The sequence below is a fragment of the Mastigoproctus giganteus genome, chromosome 10 (assembly GCF_048544385.1).
Source record: "Mastigoproctus giganteus isolate SK-2022 chromosome 10, ASM4854438v1, whole genome shotgun sequence".
NCBI lineage: Eukaryota > Metazoa > Arthropoda > Arachnida > Uropygi > Thelyphonidae > Mastigoproctus > Mastigoproctus giganteus.
The window spans coordinates 70,146,869-70,162,440 of record NC_143584.1 but is presented as its reverse complement, the minus strand read 5'-3'; the positions used below and the strand labels follow the sequence as shown (position 1 = coordinate 70,162,440).

General features: G+C 37.0%; 1 protein-coding gene across 1 annotated transcript in view; it reads right to left on the bottom strand.

Annotated features, from left to right (window-relative positions):
• Nucleotides 1-15,572, bottom strand: part of kis (chromodomain helicase DNA binding protein kismet) — a 1,089,809-nt gene that overhangs the window by 758,701 nt on the left and 315,536 nt on the right. Inside the window, 1 exon segment of the mRNA XM_090383876.1 lies at nt 10,198-10,386. Coding sequence (XP_090240002.1) covers nt 10,198-10,386 — 189 coding nt within the window.

Genomic DNA, 15,572 nt, shown 5'->3' with positions numbered 1-15,572 from the left:
TATGTGAAGGACATGCATCCTGTGGGAATGAAGCACATGAAAGAAGACGCCGAACCATCATTCCAGGGCCACCATCTGTCGGATTGAGGAAATAGTTTTGAGTGAAGAAAATCAACAGTGAATGACATTGTCAACAGACAGTCATTTCTATTGGATCCATGCATACCATAACTCCACGAAGATCTCAGAATGATCAAGGTGCAAGTTTAGGGTTTCAAGGCAGGAAGAAAAAATGCAATCGTGTTAACTTGTGTGAAGCAATGCTCACTCAAGATGATACAGCGAATGAATTTTTCTTGATTGTCACGACAGGTGAGATATGGGTACTACTCTTCAATCGAGAAACAAAACATCAGCCTGCCCAATAGAAGCACACTATTCAAAATTCGAAAACTTCCATGTTGCTGCAAGTTCAGAGCAAATGATGGCTGCTGTTTTCTGGGAGATACTGACGGAATAATCACTGCATGATTTGTACCCAAGGGCACTACAGTGACAGGAAACTCATATGAAGAATTTCTGAAAAAAAAAAAAAAAAAATTCCTCCCAGCACTTTAGAAAAAATGTCCACACAGACTAACTCATAGTTGCTTCCATCAGGACAATACTTCACCCCATCGTTCTGGAAATGAGCAAAATTTTTTTAAAGGAAACAGCATCAAGGTTATCCCACATCTTCTATACTCCCCTGAGCTTTTACATGGTGATTTTGGGTTGTTCCAAATGATGGATGCTCTTCATGACAGGATATTTCTTATGCCATGGACTTCACGGCTTGGAAAAGCAGGTGTGAAAAATGTGTGCAGCTTCTAAAAATTGAGGCAAGTATCACCTCTGTATTGTGTATACTCTATGAGAAATAAATCTTGAAATTTTATAACAACACAGGAACATTAGAGCATGTTGAGAAATTGCTTTTGATCTAGATAACAGAAAAACAGTGTGCTGGCGATAGCGTATCGGAGGCAATGATTTGCGAAAAGGCAAAACTGATGCATGCTGATCTTTTGAAAAACAAGGCAGGAACGAGTCAAGAAAGTGAAGTGTTTAAAGCCAGCCATGGTTTCATAATTTTAAGAAGAGGACTGGCATTCACAGTGTTGTGGGGCATGGAGAGGGAGCCAGTGCTGATAAAGATGCCGCCAATGATTTTGTTACAGAGTGTGGGGAATTTGTGGAGGCTGAGGGTTTTGTTCCCCAACAACCATACACTATAAGTTTTTAATAAACAGGCGAAACAGGCGTTTTGGAAGAAAATGCCTAATAGACATATATTACACAAGAGGAGAAGGCATTGCCAGGGCACAAGCCAATGAAGGACAGGCTACCTCCCTTGTTCTATGGCAATGCAAGTCGGGATTGCAAACTGAAGCCTCTACTGGTTTACCACTCTGAAAACCCGAGGGCCTTTTAGAAACATAACGTGCAGAAAACTGAGTTACCTGTGATGTGGAGGTCAAACAGCAAGGCTTGGGTAACCAGAGAATATTTCAGCAAGTGGTTTAATTTTATGTTTGGGACAAGTGTAAAAAGTTATTTAGAGGAGAAAAACCTGCCTCTGAAGGCCCTCCTCATAATGGACAATGCTCCAGCTCACCCTCCAAGCTTGCAGGACTATGTGCTGCTGGAGTTTGACTTTATCACTGTGAAGTTCCTCCCCACTAACACGACTCCTCTCATTCAGCCCATGGACCAGCAGGTCATCCATAATTTCAAGGAACTCTACACTAAAGCACTATTCCAGAGGTGCTTTGAAGTGACCTCTGACACAGAATTAACCCTGAGAGAGTTTTGGAAAGATCACTTTACTATCGTCCATTGCATATCTCTCATTGACAAAGCCTGGCAGGAAGTTTCGTACAGAACAATGAACTCTGCTTGGAGGAATTTGTGGCCAGAAGCAGTGACTGAAAGGCTGTGCCTATAGTGGAGGATATTGCCTCTCTGGGCAGGTCAATGGGTCTGGATGTGAGTGATGGTGATGTGGAGGAGTTAGTGGAGAGGCACAGGGAAGAGCTGACCACTGAGGAGCTGCAGGACCTTGAGAAGGAGGTTTGTTTGTTTGTTTTGGGATTTATTGGGCACATCGGCAACTATGGCCATAGTGTGCCATACATATGGTAACTATGCATGCCATTTCTTCTCAAATAGAGAAAATGGAAAAAAGGAACAAGAAAGTAATTTTTTTTTTTTTTTGGAAAAAAGGAACAAGAAAGTAATTTTTTTTTTTTTTTTTTTTCTTCTAAAATGAGGAGCACAAGACTAAGATGGATACACTCTCTTCAGGCTCAGAGGAGGAGGAGATAGAGGAAGCCCCTACTTCATTAATCAAGGAAATCTTTGCCAAATGGATGGATGTCAAAAACTTTGCAGAGAAGTACCACCCCAACCAAGCCGTAATAGCATTGCCTGGAATGACCGGACAATGTCACATTTCCAAAACATCCTGAGGAGAAGGCAGAAGCAAAGTTCTTTGGACAGATTTTTAGTAAACGTCAAACCTGGTGATCCTCAACCAGGTCCAAGTAGGCAAAAGAGACAGAAAATAGAAAATTAGTAAAGTTTGTTAAATTTTCATTTATTTCATCTAATTGCTTTTGTATTTATGTATTTTAGTATTAAGCAGTGTTTAAATTATTTTATACAACCCCATCAATGTATAATATGCCAATAACAATAGGATTTTTTTTTTCATGGGAACAGATTAATCATTTTCCCTTTATTTCTTATGGGAAAAATTCATTTGGTATACGTCCTGTTTGGTATAAGTCCAAGGATCTGGAACAGATTAAGGACGTATACCGAGGTACCACTGTATATCAAACTCTTAACTGGGAGAAAAATGACTTTATGATAACTGAGAGGAAAACAGAAAAGAATTTGTTAAAGCTAAAATAAAAAACATACCTGGGGTCAATTAGCTCCAGAAGTAGGCAAAGGTTTAACCATAATTATGAAAGAATCCTTGGATTCGTGGGAGTTCCTTATAGATTGGATATGAAAATATTTCCTCTATTCAGAAATGAGAATCAAAGGGTAATGAAGGACTAGCTACACAGAAATGCAGTTTTATGCAATCACAGCATAGATTTGTTAAGGGATATGGTCTGACCAAACTGATTGGCTAGTATGATGCCATAAATAAACCGGATTAAAAAATATAACTGACATAAACTTAGATTTCAAAAAAGCTTTTGATACTGTTTCACATGAAAGACAGCTATACAAATTGGAGCAATGTGGAACTATGTGCAATCTACTGCTATACATAAAGGGATGATTGAGTTGGAGAAGACAGAGGTTAGTTATTAATGAGACTGCACTTCTTGGACTAATGTTAGTAGTGATCCGTCAGACTTCAATACTCAGCCCCTTAATATTTTCAATATTTATTTTAATACTGTTAATTGCATATCTGGCTGAGTACTGAAGTTTACAGATGTTTGCTGTTTTTGTTTGTTATTTGGTTTTTAGGAGCATTAGCAACTAAGGCCATATTACTCCGGGGATATGTGGTGGTCATTCCCTGACCTTTCCGCATCCTCCGTATTTGGTGGGCACGGGCTCAAACCCCAGTCTAATCAAGAAGCGTGTGCTACGCACTGCTGCTCCTGCCCACCTGGCTACGGAGGCGCCGAAGTTTGCAGATGATAAAAAGGTTGCAGAGTGGGTAATAAGAGGTTGGTAGGTTGGATTGGATATTTTACTGGCGCATCAGCTTCTATGGCTATAATGCGCCAAACTTATGATTTATGGCTTATTCAGTGATGTCTTTTGTTATGTATGATTTTTATATCAAATTATAGTAGTTAATCCGTTTGAGAAACTGGAAGGCTTCGGATATATTAGATTTATCTGACAATATTGTTCGTAATGAAAATGTGTCCATTCCTTTTAAGGATTTAAAGGTAATCTGACGCTGTCGTGTAAAGTTAGGGCAGTCAAGTAGAATATGTTGGATCGTTTGCACTGTGTGACAGTCAGAGCACTTCGGCGGAGATTCAGCTCTGAGTAGATAGGAGTGGGTAACATTGTTGTGTCCTATTCTTAATCTGCTAAGTATAACTTCTTCTTGTCTGTTGGCTCTTGTTAAAACCATTGTTGTAACAGCGGTTTTATCTGTAATAATTTGTTACCACCTTGTTCCTGCCATTTTTGTTGCCACTGTTTTTCGCCACTATTTCGAATTGTAATTTTATAGTCCAGGTATGGTATTTTTATGCTATTGTTGATTGGGCTTTCTGCTTGTTTTGCTGCTTGGTCTGCCTGTTCATTGCCATCTATTCCTACATGTCTGGGAACCCAGCAGAAACTTATGTTTTGCTTTCGCTTTGCTAGTTTTGATAGCGTGTTATGTATTTTACATACGGTTGGATGGGTATTTGTGGTGTTATCCTTTAAGGCTTGCAGAGCATTGAACCAATCTGTAAATATTATACTGTTCGCAATGTTGGTTAGCCATATATGGTTCATGGCTTGTTGTATAGCCTCCAGTTCTGCCGTATAAATGCTGCACTCAGTTGGAAGCAGTTTGGAAAGATGGTGTTGGGGAATTTGGCTGCTGTTCCTACTTTGGTTTCTGTTTTGGAGCCATCCGTGTATATCAAGGTAGAATTACAATGTTGGTCTCTGTAGGCTGCGTGTAATTGTTTGAAATTTTGTGTAGGTAGGGAATCCTTGTTCCATTTGTGCATATGGAGATCGCATATCGTTTGAATGGTACCCCAAGGTGGATATGGAATTTTAGGAGAAACTGCTATCTGACTGAAATCTAAATTATGTTGCTGGATTAGGTCTCTTAAATATGACTGCTGGTTTGTTAGCATTTGGATGTGCTCTATATAAGTTTTCCAAACTTGGTTCGTGTAGGATTGTCCATGTCGGGTGGTCAAGTATTGATTTTATCTTTGCAGCGTAGTATAACAGCAAGTTTTGTCTCCGGAGTTGTAGTGGTGGTTCATGAGCCTCTGCATATAGGCTGTGGACTGGTGAGGTGCAATATGCTCCTAAAGCTGTTCGTAAAGCGCTGTGGTGCACTGGATCAAGCTACCTCAGGGCACTCGGTTTGGCTGAGTTATACGCTGGAGCTCTATAGTCTAGTCGAGATCTTATGAGGGCTCTGTATAATCGCAACAGAGTAACTCTATCTGCACCCCAGGTTGTTGCGGACAAGACTCTCTTGAGGCAGTTTGTTCTTAGTTGTTTTATATGTTCTAAAAAAGTTAGTTTTTTATCAAGAATAAGTCCAAGAAATTTTATGGTTGGCTTGATTGGGATTAACTTTCCATTAAGTTTTAACTCGGGATCTAAATGAAGGTTTCTTTTCCTACAGAAGTGTACGCCTACAGTTTTTTGTGTTGAGATCGTGAAACCATTTTCCTGAGCCCAGTTGCTGACCTTGTTTATTGCACCTTGTAACTGGCGTTCTATTGTTCTCATGTTTTGGGATTGGAAAGAGATACTGAAATCATCTACATAAAGAGCTGTATTTATGGAGGATGGTATATGTTGGGTTATAGAGTTTATTTTTATTGCAAACAAGGTGGCACTGAGGACTGATTCCTGTGGTACTCCTTCTTGTAGGAAGACCTTTGAGTGTGTAGTTTGTATTCGTACTTGGAAAGTTCGATGCTGTAAAAAGTTCTGGATGAAAACAGGGAGATGTCCTCTTAGCTTTAAGTTATATGTCCCAGAGAATGCCATAGCGCCAGGCTGTATCGTATGCCTTTTCGATATTGAAGCATATCATGACTAAATGTTGTTTTCTAATGAAAGCATTTTGTATGTTGTTTTCTATTTTAATCAATGGGTCTAAGGTTGATCTATGTTTCCTGAAGCCACACTGCACTGGGCAAAAAACGTTATGGTTTTCTAGGTACCATATGAGTCTTGAATTTATAATCTTTTCCATTAACTTTCCTAGGCAGCTGGTAAGTGCAATTGGACGGTAGCTGTTTAGATTAGTAGGATCTTTGCTAGGTTTTGGGAAAGCGAGGACAATTGCACGATGCCACTTGCTAGGAAACTCTTGTTCCATATAAATTCTGTTGTATAAAAGAAGTATAGATTGTAAAGATTCTTAGCTGAGTTTCTTTATCATTATATAATTAATGCCATCTGGACCTTCTGCACTTTGTTTTGTTTGTGACAGTACCTTATGGAGTTCTGCTATGGTTAGTGGATGGTTATATTGTTCTATGTATTTTGTGGAGAATTTTAAGTTGTATTTTTCTTGATGATTTTTATATTTCTGGAATTCCGGTGAATAGGATGTGGTGGCAGATATTTTGGCGAATGTTTTGGCGAACCTAAAGCATTTGCTATTTCTTTTGGATCAGCGATGTCTTGTCCTTGCCAATTGATAATTGGATGTACTAAATTTTGGTATCTATTGTTCATTTTTCTTATTTTATCCCAAATTGTTTTAGTATTTGCAGTTCTATTTATAGTTGAGGCGAAACGTATCCGGGAGGCTTTCTTGAATGCCCGTCTGACATATCTTGCTCTTATTTTTTTAAAATGTATTAGATTGTCTGTGGTAGGATTTTTGCGAAAAATATTCCATGCTCTGTTTCTATCTCGTTTTGCTTGGGTACATTCCTCTTTCCACCAAGGCTTTGGGAATAGGGGAAGTTTGGTAGACGTTTTTGGTATTGATTGTTCTGCTGCTTGGCTAATTTGATTCGTTACATATTGTACTGCTTGGTCAATGGTTAGTTGTCGGACTCTCTGTTGTTCGATTACTGCTAAATTTTTGAATTTTTCCCAGTCTGCTTTGTGAAATTTCCATTTGGGTTTTCGTCTGGACATAGGGTGTATTTTGTTAAAGTGAAAATAATCGGGTAGTGGTCACTGTAATGGTTCATCATGAACTGTCCATTCTAAAATAGGATATAATGCTGGGGAGCATAAAGCAAGGTCTATCGCTGAGCTCGTTCCTGTTGGAAGGTGGAAATACGTGTGTTTTTCCACTGTTCAGGAGGATTAGATTGGCATCTATTACTTTTTCTATTTGATGTCCTCTTTTATTAAAATCAGTATTTCCCCATAAATGGTTATGTCCATTTAGATCCCCCATTATACAATATGGAAGGGGTAGTTGATCTATTAGTTCTTCTAAGTCTTCGAAATTTATTTCCTGGTTCGGGGGTAAATATATTGATACTATTGTTATTAAACGACTTGTTGCTATACGTACTGCTACTGCCTCAAGAGTGGTTTGTAGGTGGACTGCTTGGACTGGTATGCGAAAGTTGACAAGGATTGCTACTCCTCCATGGGCTATAGAATTATTTATTCGGTCTCGTCTATGTATACTGTAATTCTTGATTAAGATTGTATCGTCAGGTTTTAGATACGTTTCTTGTAAGCAGAAACATATCGGGTGATATTGAGAAATTAGATCACGAACATCGTCAATATTCTTATGGAAACCTCGGCAATTCCATTGAATAAAAGTACTACTCATTGTTTTGTTTTAGATGAGTTTTCTGGTTGTTTTCTCGTTACTGTTTTAAATTTTTCTGTCCGTGGTTTGTCTTTTTTAGGGAAATATGGCTTTCCAGTGTCCATATCTTCCTCTGCAAATATTTCTAGAACGGGCTCTTCTTTTGTTTTTCCTGCTGTGTCCATTTGTTCAGCAGCATGGTGCATTATTATGGAGGTATCTTCTTTGGTTTTTCCCTGCGGTGGTGAAAATACTGTTGGTGGAACTAAGATAGGGGTGTTTGCCACCTGTTCTCGTTTCTGCTGTTTTGGGGGCATGAGCCATTTGCGTGCCCAGTCATTTGGTGCTATTGTAACATTGGTTTGTGATCCTGTTGTTTGCTGGTTCTGGGTTATTTGCACTACTTGAGCTATCTGTGTGTAGGTAGGTTTCCTTGTGTTGGTTGGTTGTATCGTCTTTCTGGCTTCCTGGTATGTAACTTTCTGTTCTGCTTTGTATTTTTGGATTTTCCTTTCCTGTTTCCATCTTTCACATTCTAGAGAGTAGGCAGTGTGGCTTCCACCACAGTTTGGGCATTTAGGTTGCTCGGTTGTGCATTCTTGATTGGTGTGTTCTCGGTAACCACATTTGGCACATATTGCTGTTCCTCTGCATGTTGTTTGTGAATGTCCGTATTTTTGACATTTAAAGCATCGAATAGGATTTGGTATGTAGGGTCGGATTTGACAAAGCAAGTATCCTGCTTTCACATGCTGTGGTGGACTTGGAGTGTTGAAAGTTAAAATGATATTTCTGGTCTGGATGATTATTCCTTCTTTTTTGACCGTTATTCTTTTAACATGAATGACTCCCTGGGTTTTCATTTCTTGTAATATTTCTTCTTCTGTTATAGTGAGGAGATCCCATTCAGAGATTACTCCTTTCGAGGTGTTTAAAGTATTATGGGGTGTAATTGATACTGGGATTCCACCAAAAGTGGACGTTTTCATTAGTTGCTCTGACTGTCGTATATTGGCTGTCTCAATTAATAGGTCACCTGATTTTAATCTTTTTACTGCTTTGAGTTCCAGCTATGCTTTCCAGACATTTGTATCAGGAAAAGGGATAATTTTCCAGTGGACTGTTCGCCCGTAGAATGAATGATGAGATACTTTGGAGCGGGTATCTCATATATATTGGTTTTTTGCCTTTTGGCCATGTTTGTACAAATTTCTTCATGTTCTTGAGTTGATTGGGCCATGTTAGAGGATTTTGTGACTTTGTTGTCAGAATCCATGCTGTTTGCTCCTTTTCGCCCTGGGAGTGAGAGCTTTTCCTCCCAGGTTTCCAACCCCGCGATGTGGAGGCAGGAGCGGTGCCACCTAGTGACCAAGCGGAAAACAAAAAAAAAAAAAAAAGGTTAGTAAGTGATTAATATAAAGAAAGGTGACTTTCCTTTCTGTATTAGTAAGTTTTAAAGTGCTAAATGTTATTAATATATACAGTAGGAGTTTAAGGAGATTGCAAAAACTCACACAAAAAATAAGCTCTTTATAATAATTGGCACGCTAGAAAACTCGCTCGAATCACTACACTTGGCACTTGGGGCCAGTAATAAGAGGAATTGGGAATCTAGGAAAATAAAACAGATGGGCTCAGAAGTGGCAATGTAAAGTATTGTATGAGTAGCAGGAATACCAGATTAACATACCAACCAAATGGAACCACACTTAGCATAGCAAAGAATAAAAAATACCTGGAAATAATTAGCATACATAATGCTTTTAGAAGTGTAGAGGATGCTAGGGCAGCTCTTGGGGTTCTGTCAATGATATACAGGAATTCTATCAGCAGTGACAAGGCAATGACTATCCTGTAGTAATCCATAGTTCATCACATATTGAGTACTATATATAGTTCTTTAAATCTAATTTTAGAAAGAAGGTCAAAATGGATACAATAGATCCACAACAACAAGATCAGTTGCAGTTAATGAAACATCGTTGGCACTGTTTGCAGCCTTTATATAATGCTTTTAGGATCTGCTTTATGTGGAGGTGGAAGTGAACAAGTGGAAAAATCAAAGATATCCCCATCCCCCACCACAGGTGAAATTTCATTCAGCATTTTTGTGAATTTTTTGGCAAGTAACATCTATTCTTTGTATTGCCAGTTATATTTTTTTACTCTCCATATAATCCATTTCTTTTCCTGTAAAAAAGCTGTATTTTATTTTTCTGCTTACTAAGGCTATAATTTTAATTTCAACTATTTTATTTATTTATTTTTATCATTTCAAGAACAAATTTTCACCGTATTTCCTTACCCTCTCCCATTGTTATTTTCAGTTTACATTTATATTACTGTTTTTTCAGACTTCCTCCATATAATTTCAGTCTTCTGAGCTCTATATAATAAAATTATCTACCTTGCTAGGAAACTGTTTGAACTCTTTTCTACTTCCTCAAACAGTTCCAAATTATTTCTACTTTTAAAGGATGATACACACTTTATTAACTGGCAAAAACAAAATGAAAATTTCATTTCACAAATGATCTGGTACGGATACTCAGCTGCTGCTTCAGATAAGTCAGTTAAGTTATTTTAAACTTATATTTCATTTTTTAAACTATTTAATATCTTAATTGGCTCACATTTTCACAGTATTGGAGCCATGCCATAAAAGTAATTTTCTGACTAAGTTAAAGAACATATGCTATCTAGAAACATAGTATTTTAATATAACTTAGAATAACAAACAAAATACTTACCTTCCATGATACGTAATAGCATTTAAATCTGTCCATGTCTCAAATTCTCTCTGCCAATTTCCAATTGTAGAAAGAGGGGCTATTACAAGGAAAGGCCCAAAAATGCCATAGTTGTTAATTTCATTCAAAAATGTGATAGACTGGATGGTTTTTCCTAACCCCATTTCATCTGCTAGTATACAATTTTGCCTGAAATTATAAGCATTAAGAAATACTTGTAAAAAATTTATTCACGTACCAATCCACACACACAGTGTGTGTGTGTGTGTGTGTGTGTGTGTGTGTGTGTGTGTGTGAACCTTCATATATGTGTGTGTGTGTGTGTGTATATATATATATGTGATAAAAAAGAAAGTTAATAGCTATAACGACAGCAACTGCAACTAATATTAATGGGTCAATGCAGTTGCAAGTAATCATGCAATATACCCATAATGTATATAAAATATTAAGGATAAAGAAAATGATAGAAAAAGTAAATCAATCAAATAATAATACTTTCAGGGACTTAAGAAAACGCAAAAAAAAAAAAAAATAATAATAATAAAAATAAAAAATATTATCGCTTTTTACCCACAATCTAGATGACTGTGGGTAAAAAGCGATAATAATTTTTTTTTGTGTTTTCTTAAGTCCCTGAAAGTATTATTATTTGATTGATTTACTTTTTCTATCATTTTCTATTATCCTTAATATTTTATATATATATATATATATTAAAAAAAAAACTTTTTTTAAGAATTTAACGGTATAAAATATTATTAATTAATTAATTAATGGTTTACTGACCTGCGACACTGCAAAATTTAGGCAAAAAGAACCCAACAACCATAATGGTAGGAGATAGTGTTAAAGTGCTAACATAACTGAAATTGTAATTAGCATTAGTAAAGGCACATGATGCAAAAAAGCGAGCTTATATAGCATCAGCCAAAAAAAAAAAAAAAAAATCTAATTTCACCCATCTACTTGCTCCAAATGTTTGTCTAGTTCTACCTTGAATCTATTTAAGCTATCAACTTCTACAACAACAGATGGAAGTTTGTTCCAGCAATCAACCACACACTGGCTAAAGGCGAACTTCCACATATCTATCCTACAACTATCTTTCCTCAATTTGAATTTATGCCCTCTCAGGCAATTATTCTGAGCAAGAGGAAGAATCCATCAGCATTGAGCATGCTCAAACCATTAAAATCTTTATACACCTCAATCAGATCATCTGCAGGTGCTTAGTTTCCTGAGACTATAATTTGCAAAACTTAAGCATTTCTTCATAAGAGCAACCTTTTGTTTCATTCACTAATCTTGCTGCCCTTTTTTGTCCTCTCTCCAGCAGCTCCACATCCTTCATAAAATGAGGCCTCCAGACCTGTAAACAGTACTCAAGGTGTGGCCTGACCATTGCCATATACAAGGGGATAATCTTATCCCTGCTAGAAAAATTCCTGTATATCATTGGCAAGACACCATATGCTACTCTTGCAGACCGTCTGCACTGCTCAGAAAACTTCATATCTGTCTGCACAATTACCCCCAGATTCTTTTCATTCTCTACCACCGTTAGTGTAGTACCACACAGTTGATATGTTACTCTGGGGTTATTGCTTCCCATATGCAGTACTTTACATTTATCAATGTTAAACTTAAGTTGCCACCTCTCAGCCCATCTGCTCAACTTTTCTAGATCCTGTTTCAGCAGTGTACTGTCATTAGTGATATGAAGGTAAGCAACCCTACCTTCATATCATCAGACATTAAGCCTGATATACCATCATCAATATCATTAATAAATACAGAAAACAACAATGGATCCAGCACTGAAACCTGAGGGACTCCATTAATATCATTAGTCCATGAAGAGCAGTGTCCATCGATTACCATTCTCTGTCGTCTCCCACTCGACCATCCCTTTATCCATAGCAGCAATTTGCCTCCAATGCCACACTGCCCAGTTTATGCAGCAGTCCTCCATGTGCAACAGTATCAAAAGCCTTTCTAAGATCCAAATATATGATATCAAAGTTATTCCCTGCATCCAGTTCCTTTGTGACCACATCATAGTATCCAATCAAGTTGGTCAGACAAGACTTCCCCTTAACAAAACCATGCTGTGTTCAAGCTATAATTGAAGTCTTGTCTATATGATCCTGCAGTGCTTCTTTAACCAGTGCCTCCAATAATTTCCCTGGAACAGAAGTTAAACTAATTGGTCTGTAATTACTTAACCCTTATGTTGCCCTTTGATCCTCCTTTGTGAATCGGGGTCACATTTGCACATCTCCAGTCTATGGGTACCTTCCCGGAGTCCAAGGAAGCTCTCATAATTACGGCTAAGGGTTTGCTTACTTCCTTTGATGCCTCCTTTAATATAACTGGATAGATCCCATCCACTCCCAGGTACCTTTCTTATGTTTATCTTCAACAATTTCTCCTCCACTTTGTTCTCAATTATTACAAAATCATCTAGCTCACTGCCAGAGTTCAATTCACCTCTGGAATTCACCTCTCTGAATAACTCCTCATGTGTGAATGTAGATGCAAAATACTCATTTAGTTTGTTAGCTACCTAATTGAGGATCATCAACAGTTGAACCATCGATATCCAGTGGACCAATGAAATTCATCCCCTACCTTCTAGAGTTTACATAAGTAGAACAAAGAAGAGCATGATGATAATAAGTAATTAGAAAACTTAATGCCGTGTGTCCTATGATTTTAGCACCTTCTTCTGGGGCCAGAATTTTATAAATAGAGAAATGTATATTATCAGTGTATTGGGTAGAGGTGCTGACCTGTCAAGTGTAATTACTATGGAAAAATTGAAAATGACTGCAAGGTAAAAGCAGATTACCTGAAATTAAGATAAATATAAAAATAGTAATGATAACAATGATGGTAACTAAAGCAGTGAGTCCTAAGACTTTAACTACTTCATCATGGGGTCGGCAGCCAAAACTGTAGGAGCCACTGCAGTAAGCAGGGTCTCTGTTTCTGTTTTGATGTATACGTACAAAGTGTATACATCATAGCGGACCTGACAGAGACCAAAAGGAAGAAATAAAACTCAAACATAAATAAAAATAAATAAAGTAGAGAAAAAAAGCTAAAATAATGCCAATTAAATCCTGTTAAAGGAAAAATGAATGAAGGTTTGAATTAAAAAAGAAGGCAAAATTCAGTGTGAAATTTAAACAAAGTAACTTAAGATAAAGGAATACAGTCAGGTTTATGACAACTTACTGTGTGCTTAGACCGGAATCGGCGAAATTAGCTGAGAGTAGTGAATACGGAGCTACATCAGAGACCAAAGGTGAAAGCTGCTAGTTCCCTGTACAGTACAGGAAGTAAGCAATTAAACAAATGAAGCAAAGTGCCAACAAGGGGAGAATCAATGACTAACAAGGCAGTGTAGAAAAGACACAACTTTTTTTAAGAACAAAAAAGAAGCGATGGTAGAGGAATAGCATCTCGATATTGCTTTCAGCCAGCCTAATCATGCACGAGAAATAAGTTCTAGTTATTAAGGACAGTAGAAAGCAAATGGAAGGGGAATATAGTTGTGATCAGGGGTTGTGAAACCCGTACCACAGTTGGTCCCTGGGCGGATGACTGGAAAAATGCTTCATGTGTTTAAGTTAATATTGATATTGTTATTGAGGAAATGTAAAAAAGAAAGAAAAATTGAAATAGAAATAATGTCAACAAAAAAAAAAAAAAAAAAAAAAAACAGAAAGCAGGACATAATAAAACAATACCCCCGTAGACAGCCAATCTGTGGCAGAAGCTTTCTACACCGTGTGATACAACAGAGGCTAGCGAGTATATAACTATACATTATGAGTGGGTATGTATAGGCCTGAAAGTAATATGAAATCCAACAGCAAATACAATAGACTCTCGATTTTCCGGGATAGATGGTAAAAAACAAATCCTGGATAATCGATTTCCTAGTTAATCCAAAAATACAAAAGTCCCCGACATACGTAAGAGCTACATTCCAGGACTTCTAATTTCGTTGAGTTTTTACGTAACTCGGGAATGACTAATAACATATTGCAACTATATTATTATTGACAAATCTGAATTCCATGCGATACTTGTTAATGTTTCACCATTTTCATACATCCTTATTAGTTTAATTTTCTGATCCAAATCAACGGCTTTCCTTTTGTTGGTAGATTTACTAGTAGCGCTGTCACTTAGTCAGCACCATGATAACGGTCAAAACGAAATTTTCTGAAACTTCACAAGGTTAAGGGGAAAACACTATTATCACCTCACGCAAACTCACATTTTACTAAAACACATTTCTGGAGGTCAATACATTTAAACAATTTGCACCTTCCGGGTTACTGGGCTTTTCTGTTCTTGCATCTAATTATAAATGGGTAGTAAACTCGATCTTATTGTATTTGTGATAATACCGATAGCTGGAATTGTATGGGTTTTTACATTATTATGGTGAAATATGTCCCCTTCACTGAAATCTTCAGTCATAAAAAAAAAAAAAACCCATAAATTGTAAGAACCTTCTCTTCTTTCCTATTTTTTTGCATGTTACTCCGTATCTCACTTGTGTAATTTCTGCATGCCGTGATCGTCGTTATTGATTGCTTATTTTATTTATTTATTATTTTTGTTCTAAATTTTACAATCCTAAAAAAAAAAAAAAAAAAAAAAACTGAGCGAAAAAAAATTTACGAAATCCGTAGTTAAGTCTGGGACTTACTGTATCGAAAAATGTTCAGGAAACCACGTAAAAAATATTGCAATAGATAAAAAACTTACCGTGCCCCTTTATTTTTTGCGATGTCCATTTCAAGTCTAATTGCTTTCCTATATTTTTTTACAATGTTGTTTTATATCTAATAGCTTCCCTTTATTTTTTACGATGTTGCGTATGGTTTGGTCACCAACATTATGATTCTTTAGAGATTTAACAGATGCACCGTTTTCAAACTTTCGAATAATTTCAAGTTTTTGTCTGAAAATGCAACTCTTTTGCGTTTAGCGAGCATTTATGCGATTTCTAAACAAAAAAATAAAAATTTACTACAAAAAAAATTCTGACATCCCTGACAAAAATAATGAAACAGAATTTGTCCTTTTGCACTGCAACGGAACATAACAATCAACGCAACATACTAAAACTGAACATTTGGTCTATTTTTTTTCCGAGTGGCGGCTGTGAAGACAGTGGTATTGCAAGGTAATAGGTACACTAATCTCCCAATGAAGACTTATAATGCCGCTTGTTGCTTATTTACGACTTGCAAAATATCTGTTTATACCTATTCTATTACTTACATTTTTTTTTTTTTTCTGGTTGATTTTTTTATTTGGAGTCTTGAAGTGTCCCGGTTAATCGAGAG